This window comes from Kryptolebias marmoratus, linkage group LG10 (genome assembly GCF_001649575.2).
Source record: "Kryptolebias marmoratus isolate JLee-2015 linkage group LG10, ASM164957v2, whole genome shotgun sequence".
Taxonomy (NCBI): domain Eukaryota; kingdom Metazoa; phylum Chordata; class Actinopteri; order Cyprinodontiformes; family Rivulidae; genus Kryptolebias; species Kryptolebias marmoratus.
The window spans coordinates 3,515,362-3,524,614 of NC_051439.1; the positions used below are offsets into that span (position 1 = coordinate 3,515,362).

General features: G+C 37.1%; 1 protein-coding gene across 3 annotated transcripts in view; it reads right to left on the reverse strand.

The window, feature by feature from the left end:
* Window positions 1-9,253, reverse strand: part of sptb (spectrin, beta, erythrocytic) — a 79,215-nt gene that overhangs the window by 30,301 nt on the left and 39,661 nt on the right. For all 3 annotated transcript variants that reach the window (XM_017421531.3, XM_017421530.3, XM_017421532.2), the window contains 10 exons: window positions 8,430-8,581; window positions 8,111-8,284; window positions 4,894-4,991; window positions 4,504-4,584; window positions 4,289-4,404; window positions 4,072-4,184; window positions 3,807-3,994; window positions 3,077-3,194; window positions 1,943-2,101; window positions 75-377 (listed from right to left, as the gene is read on the reverse strand). In XM_017421531.3, the coding sequence (XP_017277020.1) occupies window positions 75-377; window positions 1,943-2,101; window positions 3,077-3,194; window positions 3,807-3,994; window positions 4,072-4,184; window positions 4,289-4,404; window positions 4,504-4,584; window positions 4,894-4,991; window positions 8,111-8,284; window positions 8,430-8,581 (1,502 nt within the window). The remainder of the gene's footprint in view (window positions 1-74; window positions 378-1,942; window positions 2,102-3,076; window positions 3,195-3,806; window positions 3,995-4,071; window positions 4,185-4,288; window positions 4,405-4,503; window positions 4,585-4,893; window positions 4,992-8,110; window positions 8,285-8,429; window positions 8,582-9,253) is intronic.

Here is a 9,253-nt window from a genome sequence, read left to right on the forward strand (position 1 = left end):
CTGAAGAGAAAGTCATTTGATCAGGGTACAGTTAGGAAAACTGGTGCATTTAGTTCAGGTCTATGAATGTATACCTTCATTTCATCCATCCAGCTGATGATGTGCAGCATCTCCTGGAAGATCCTCTGCAGGGTCAGGTTCATATCCAGGCGCCCTCTTCGAGCCTTCAGAAGCTCCTGTAAGTAGTCCCACAGACGGAGTATGTTGTCTTTTCTCACGTCGATCCGCTTGGCGTCATGGTAACGCTCGGACTCCAGCTCTTTGGACATGTTCACCATAGCCTGGACACGCTCCTTATATGCAGCAATGTCTGTCTCAATAGCATCATGCTTCTTCTTTGCTGCTTCCACTGCAGGCAGGTCATAGCCAAAGTTATCCTGAGGAAGAGAGGTGGAAGGTTGTCAACACTATAGGTTCATGTAGTTAACTTAGAAAATACATTCCATTGGTACTAATGAAAATTCTTAATATATATATAGCAATTTTCTTTACTGTTTAGCTCACATAATACCAATTTAATTAATATTTTTTAGTCTCTACTTTACTGGTTTACATCATTTCTCTGTGGAGTGAATTTGGAGCCTGTAAGTTTTGTTAGTACATAAATGTTTGAGACCACATGAGGAAATATGTGCCAAACTGAATCATCAGATCAAACTGAGACGAGGATAGTTTAGACATCACTTCAATAAACTCTTCCTCATTAAAACACAACAGAAGAAGCAAAATGGACTTTATGACAGACTTTGCAGCTGAATGTGCAGAATCAGATATTCTGCTAATAAAAAAAAACCTCAGACATTTAAGTGAAGAGTTTGCAAAACAAGATCGCAGACACTAGACAAAATAGTAGACACTATAGACTGAAGCACCATCATCTTCTTCATTCTTCATCAGTGAATCAGACAGAACAGATAGATATTTATTCTATTTATTTCTTAAAATTTTATCAATCCAACATCCAACGTGAAATTTGGAGGTATAAAAACAAATTTTGGGGAAAATGACTTCCTAGAGCCCTACAATATATAAAAAACAAACAATTTTACAGATTTATTTTGTGTTTATTATTTTATTGAGGAGCCTACATTTGAATAAATACCTTGTCAGTTATGCTAAGGTAAAGTTCAATAGGAAGAAATCAAGCAATATCTAATTTCAAGGAATATCTCATTTCTGGGGCATTTTGTTGTTCTTTAAGTGCAAAAAAATGCAATGTTTCTAAACTCAACAAATAACGTTTTTAATATTTGTGATTACAGTATTGACCAAAATAATCATCATTGTTATTTTTTCCATAATAGAGCAGTCCTAGCTAAACACTGTAGTGAATCACACTGATGTGAATTACTAATACTGTATTAGTTACGTTCCTGAGGGAGAATGGTTTTTGGCAGAAACTGAACTCTGGTCTCATTTATCTCTCTTAGCTTTCCACAGCAGATGGATGTGTAGCTGTGGATGTATCTATTTATTGTTACTGCTTCTGTGATGCTGTTGTGGTCTCTGATCTGAGGTGGACATGTTGGGATGGTGGAATGTTGAATTCTTAATGTAAGGCCAAAAACTCTGGACATGTAAAAACTACAGATGTCCATGAACTCAATTATGGCTTTGTTCCTCAGCCTTATTCTGAGGAACACATTTCTGTTTGTGTTGGACACGTTAAGTCAATCAAAAAGAGTAAAGCATTTAGTGCATCTTTTTAGAGGTTAAAAACGTCTCTAAAAACAATTACAAAACTGGCATTTTATTCCGTTTTACTGTAAAATGTATTTGTTTTAAATCAAAGACTTTGATTTTAATATTGAAAACTTTTACTAATAGTTGCTGAGGCTGAGATCTCAGAAATCAGTACATAAGAAAACAGAAGTACATCAGATAAATTCTTATGTAAAAGTAAAATTTGATATTGGCTGTTGTTCTGCAGCTGTTAGCTAACCTGAGCAACTAGTCTCTGATTCTCCAGGAGCCAGGTCTCCCTCATGGCAGCCTTCCTGTCGAATCTCCGGGCCATCTGCTCGAGCTTCTCCTGCCTGATCAGCTCGTCTCTCAGGACGCGCTCCCGCTCGTGCTCCGCCCTCTCCAGACGCTCCCAGGCCTGCACACAGACGATGAGATGCATCAAAAGTTTCTGCAGTCTTTGTGAGATCTGTCATCTAATATCAACAGCAATGTGATACTAAAATATTTATTAAACTAGAGGCTCCCTTCTGCCAGATTCTACTCTTCCATTGGAGGTTAAAGAAGACAGATCACCTGGAGAGTGTAATACAGATAGATGTGTGCTGATACATAAAGAACCTTTGTTTGGAACATAATGTTGACATGTCTCAGAGTGACACAAATCCCAAAGATAGGGGCTTTTCTGTGTGTGAGGAGCAGTTACACTTTTATGGGTTCTTTGGAAGCTACTTGCATTACAATGTTTCTTTAATTTACCTTGTTAAAATACAGTTAATTGTCACCTGCCACTGAAAAAGAAAGGACAATAATGTTTATGCCCTTGTCTCTATGTGTGTCTGTTTCTTTGTCTGCTAACAAAATATCTCATAATCCACTAGACAGATTTTAATAAAACCTCCAGAAAGTAAACAGTGGATGTACATCTAAAACTGATTAACCTTTGGAGACGTCATAATTCAAGATGGTCACTACAGCTGAATAACCTTAGAAAACACAAAAATGACTATAACATAGTGAAATTTTCAGATATTCAGCTAAATTTTGATAAGTTAGAAGCTGATAGTGATCCTCGACACATACTCCTAGTGTGAACACATCTTGCAACATCTCACAATATCACATGAGATTGTACATAACATTATTTACAAGGTTTGACCAAAGCAGCTATAATATTTTTCTTTCTTATCATAAGATGATTTTAATTGAAAACTCTGGCATAAAAGGCTGCAAGCATTATGCATTCCTTTAAAGAATGCTAGACATTTGATTTTTTCTTTAATGAGACTTAGAGTTTACTTATGTAAATCATTTTTTCTTTTTTACAACAAAGAGGTTTTTAGTTTAAAGTTGCTCTTTACTGATACTGGTTTGTCTCTTAGCAACATCTCACCCTGTTGATATCTGAAACCAGCGCTCCCTCTTTAGGAGTGTAAACCCTCTGATTGTTGGCCCTCATACGACTCTGGATGGTGAAGAGTAACACCTCCAGATTCCCTTTCTCCTGGAACCTGAGAGAGAGAGGAAAAAAAAGTATCCATGAAGGGCTCCACTAAGACCAGTTAATGTCAACACAGAGTTGAATGAAAATCAACAACACAAAGCTAAAAAAAAGAGTCGAGCCAACTGCACTTTCACAGAAAATGAAGTGTGAATGCTGGGTGCAGAATGACACTGGTGAATTTTACTGAAGAAGAGTTGTTTAAGATGAAAGAGGCTAGCTAGAAGACAAAAGTAGAAAAACAATAGTTAAAACCTAAAAAAGGCAAGAGAAGATAAATATAGAGCAAGCTTGCTGAAGCAGATTTAAAAGAGAACAATATTTTTGACGGAACTGAAGAAATGTCAATGAATTTCTATGGGGAAACTATTTAAAAGATAAGTTCAATATTTTGAAAAGTATAAAAGTTCTAAAAACCAAGAGTTATAGCAGCCATCTCTTGTGTATGAGCTGAACATTTTGATATATGAATGGGGTAAAAAAAAGCACAGAAAAATTGAAATCAGGAAAACAAACGTGTGAATGCTGAATCAGCATTTACACAATTATTCTATTGAGCTGAATGGAAAAATCCAACAAAAATCAACTCTACAGAATAAATGATATGAGGTATTTATCTCACTTAGGTGGCTTCTCGACAGTGCGGTAGGTGTTAAAAGCCTGAAGCTGCTGCTGGACTCCAGTCAAAGAGTTGGCGAGTTTCCTGTTGTTCAGCACAATGATGGTCTGCTCGATCCACATCAGCAAGTCTGATGCCAGCGTCTCGTACTTATCAATCATCTTCTCTGTCTCAATAGCATGATCCAGAACCTGGAGGAGAACAGCACAGATAAACAAGGGAAGCGGGATAAACAAACTAACGAGCGCATGTCAGCCTTCCTGCTCACCTTTCCAACTCGCTTTCCTTCGACCGCAAGCTGTTTCATCTTTGAGAAATAGTGATAAAATGCCACAACATATGTGATGATGGATTTCTCATCTGGGTTCTCTGTGAAAACATCTACAAAACAAAACAAGTCAATAGCAACAACCAGAGACATCCTGGTGTTCATTTTTCACCAGGCTTAATGCTCAGAAACATTTAGATCTTATTCAGACACTCGCCTTCTGGGTCTAACAGTTTGGTCACCCCAAGCTTCTGCTCTGCCACATTGAAGGCGTTCTGGAGGTTGTGGGTTGGATTGGACCTCTTCAGTTTGTTATAGTCCACCAGATCTGGCCTAGGAAAGAAGAGGAAAGAGAAAAGGAGAGACAGTGAGCATGCCGGATTCCTGTGTGTTTAGATTTATGATCTGTTTTTGCCGTTTGTCTTCCCTTACCGGTGTTTATGTATGAGAGCGTTGAAGGCCATCCCATCCTTCCAGCTGGTGGTGAAGTTTGTGATGTTGACATTTGGGTATCTGTAAAACAATAACATGAGATGTTACTAAATGAACACAAAACAATGGAGCTTCTCTTTTAAATCCATGTCTGTTCGGCTCCTGCAACTTTAAACTGTCTTATTATTTCACTATAACATGCAGTTTTCTCTGTGGATTTTGTAACCAGAAAAAAGTGATGATATAGACTGAAATATGTTTAAAGAAGTAAAAATGAAAGTCATTAATTGTAGCAAACAGATGTACACCTGGTTGTACACACACACAAATTAACTCCCGCTGGATATTTACAGCAGCTTGGTGATGCTAAAGATCACACAAAGCACTTACCCTGCAGTTTTCATCTGACACCACAGAAGAAGAGCATCTTTAGCTGAATGTGTCTCCTTCTGGTCTGCTTGGCCCGTTTCCACGATGATGTCCTGGATCTGATGAAGAACAACAAGCACAGCTGGATAATAAATAATGAAACTTAACTAATGTCTTATTTTTGCAATGAAATGAATGACAAGACACTGGAAAATGCTGCCAAGATTTCAAATTAGTTTTGTAATAATCTAGGCTAAGAAAATATCGGCCTACAATTTGATGTATGAATGTTAAAACTGCTGTCAGTGGCTAATTATGGTCACCATGGTAACCACACCCCTGAGTGTGTCACTTCCTGACAGCCAAACAAACGGTCGCTGTGTAAAGGTATAAGTTAGATCTTAAAAATGCTTAAACTGTGAGCAGCAGAAGTCTGCTGGTCACACTGTGAATGTTTATGTTTCCTCTGTGTTTTTTTGTAGGAGATATGACAAGTTCAAAGTTTTGAAGACCTAAAATGCAACTGAAATTGCAGAAACTTGACTGTGAACTGTCTGTAATATTATGAGATATGAGAGAAAATTGTTAGTCCTATAGCAGTGAGAGAGTCACTGAGTGAAAAAAGAAAAATATCAATGTTTTGTACTAATTAGAGGTGTTGGAGTAACGATAATTTGTTTGCAAAATATTTTTAGAATTTAGATAATTCAAAAGTTAGTGTAACAGTTGAACATTACATGGTGAAATCTACAAAAATCATAAAACGTAAACTGCGATTGTGTAAAAACTGAACAGGATGTCAAAATATCAGTTCAGAAATATAAAACCCAACTTCGTGGGACCAGTTTAAACCTTGAATGATGTTTCTATTGTGAAGTATGCATGAGCTACAGAGCTTCAAAGAGGGCTGGATTTCTCAGGTGTTTTGCCAAAATCCTACTGATCTCCATTCTATTCATTCACATCGCACACTTGTCCCAATTGAGCTCTATGTTTTACTGTATATTTTGCATGTTTTATTTTAAAGCTGCACAACAAGATATAAGACAATTTTTTTAATGGAATAATAATATGGGTGCTTCAAAGCGTATGCTTTGGAACCCTTAAAAACCACAAACTTATCTCACTTCAGTAGAGAACATTTTGGCACTTCAGTTCCTTGTTTCTCCTTTGTGTTAAACAACACTAATCTCAAGTGATGAATCATTGATGGTATTAGTCACAAAACTCAATAATGGATCCAAGTGACAGAAAAATAGGTGATAATGGCTGAAGTTCTCCTTTTTCCACACAGTGGGACAGTAATTAGAGCAGTGATGTGATATGAGAGACAAGTCCTGAGAGAGAGAGAGCTATATTTAACCAGCTTTGGTTCTCCTTGGTTAATACAGAGAAATACAAACAGGACAAGCCAACTCCTTTCTTTTTCCTATTCCTTTTTTCCTATTTTGAAAAGACTAAATATTTCAGCAGGCCTTGTTGTTTGAACCATCGTGTCTAAAAATAACCAAGCTGCTGTCAAATTAAAAATAAATATATGGCCTCTTCAAGAAGATAAGAGTCAAAGAGACATTTTTGATGTGCTTCTGATGACAACGGGAGCCTGAAGGCAATGTTTCAATGAAGAACAAACAAAAAACATCCTAAAGCTGCAAGTTTAAACTGTTCCTGAGTATTACATGCCTGAAACCAAACAATGAACAGCCTAAAACCCTGTATTTACTGTATTAAAGCTGCAGGTTAAATAACAATAAAAATTATGAAGTAGTGCTCTGTAATATTAAGTTCCTGACCTAATGAAAATGGAAGCCGAAAGGGTGGGCAATAAGTTTTATTTTTGCCAATATCTGTGTGTGTGTGTGTGAGTCTAACTGGATGCTGGATGTATGTCTACTGTTAATTAATTTTTGGTGTCAACGTAATTCAAGATGGCCACCACAGCTAATCAAGCTTAGAAAACACAAAAATTGTTATAATTTGATTAGTTTTACAGTTATTCAGCTACAGTTTGGTGTGGGAGTAGCTGAGAGACATTCACAACACACACTCTAAATCTTGCAAAATTGATAACATTATTTTCAATGTTTGACCAAAACAGACTTGTATTGGGAAGTCGTGATGTCAGGGACACCTTAGGGTGCAGTGCCTTTTCCAAAGACAGATCAAAATGTAAACTAAGGAAGTTAGGGATTGAATCAGCAACCTTTGGATCAAAAGCTAACGACTTTATCTCCTAACTTCCAGCTGCCTGAGCAGTAATAAAATCTAATATTGATGATAGATACAATAACAGGAAGTGCAAAACAATATTCATAACTAAGTTTTAAATTGTGTAGAACACTGTGAAAATAGCTGTTTTATTTCCAAATAAGAGTCTTTTCTGTTAAAAACATTGTTAATTTATTTTTATTTTTTTTAGTGATGTATTTTTCAACACTATTCAGTAAGAACACACTAAGACCACACTAAACACTTCTGCATTTTTGTGGCAACCCTAATTATAGCATTAAAGGCAGGCAATCATATATTTGCTTTTTTGAGTTTTTGTTTCAGCAAACACAAAAACGGCTGTAACTAGGTTTATTTTGCAGCTACTGAGCTAGAATTTGGTGGTGATCACACAAGATCGGTTTTACCATTACCTGTTAGAGTCAATTCTGCCTGTCTGTCTGCAAACTATCTCATGAACCACAGGAGGGGTTTTGATGAAACTCATAAAGTATTCACTAAAAGCACATCAGTGAATGATTATTATTGGAGTCAACCTGATTCAAGATGGCTGCCTCGGCTTATACCACAGAAAATACTTACATGTGTATAACTGTCATTTTTACAGATATTTAAATGAATGTTAGTGTGGTTGTAGTCATTCCAACACATATTTTGAGTGAAACACATTGTTTAACATTTTTGTTTAAAAGTTTGTCATGCAAGGCAATCACTAATATGCATATATGATATATTATATATTCACGGAATGCTACGCTTTAATGTTTATTAGAAAGGGTTTGAAGAGGAGAGGGAAGCAGGAAGTATTTAGTTATTCTGAACATTTTGACATAACACTCTGTAAAAAACTGATTAGGGAGGTAGTAGTTATTTAATCATCTTAGGGTAGTTAAATGGGTCACACTGAACTTAAGTAAGTCAACAGTTAACAGGAATAGTTTGTATAACTTTTTTGGTGCATTGTGTTTAACTGATGCAAAAAGACAAATATAAGACCTCAGTATTTTACCTGGAAACGCAGAATGATGGTCCATATGAGCCCGAGAATGAGGCGATGGTTGCCGTCGACAATGTCGTGGGAGCCCATGTTTTCCAGGTGAACCCTCTGCTCTTTGAGAAACTGCAGGGCCTTGTCCACATTTTCCAAACAGTGGATCCGCATTCGGCCCTTAGTGGGTTTTGGCTACAGAAGAAACAAGAGTGAAAAACAAAACAAATAAAAACAGGAGAACACTTGAAAGGAGAGTGACCTCAGAGGAGTCTGAAGTGATACTAAAAGTATAAAGAAGGATAAAAAAAAAATCAGCTGGGACATCTCAGAAACATACCAGTCGTTCTCCTGACAGCACCTCCAGCAGCTTGATGAGCATACGTCCGTCGCGGAGGTCCAGGTAGAGGTCGGAGATGCGACAGCCGACTCGGGAAAGGATAGAGTTGACCCATTTCGTAAAGGTCTTCTTCTGCACTGCCTCACGCTCATCTGATGAAGGTAAACAGTTAAAACAGAAGACGAGTTTCATGAATAATGTAGAGTCCTCATAGCTTCAGAGCAGCACTACTGAAGCTGGAAGGAATTTACAGTTTTGCACAAGAAGTGCTTCAAATGAGTCGATGTCTGGGAGCCCAAAGGAAGAACCTGGCAGGAGTTATAGTTTCCTTCAGAGTCCCTCTGACATTATCTGCCCCAGAGACAGAAAAATCTGACTGCTTAAACTGACATTGAGTGAAGAGTTAGTCCTTTGTAAGAGAAAAACAAAAAGAAATCAACAAACGACAGCACCAGAATCTATGATACTGTGGCTGCACTGATTCAATGAGGCATCATGAACAACATGATATGTTGAATGAATAAACAAAACACTCCCATAAATATTATAATGTTTAGTTAAAAACATGCATGTTAGGCTGCCTTCAGGCCCAGGCCTCCCTTGAAAAAGAGATCTGTGATCTCAATGGGATTTGCCTGGTTAAATAAAAGTAAATAAAACTAGAGAAGTTGCATTTCCTGCGAAAATGCAGTGTGAATGCTTTTTTTGCTGAATGATTTTGCTGAAAGCGGCTGAAGATATGCTGAACAGCTGAAGTTTAATGAAAACGCAAAAAGTGAAACAGCAGCTAATTTGAAGAAGATTTGCATAAGATAGAAGAACAA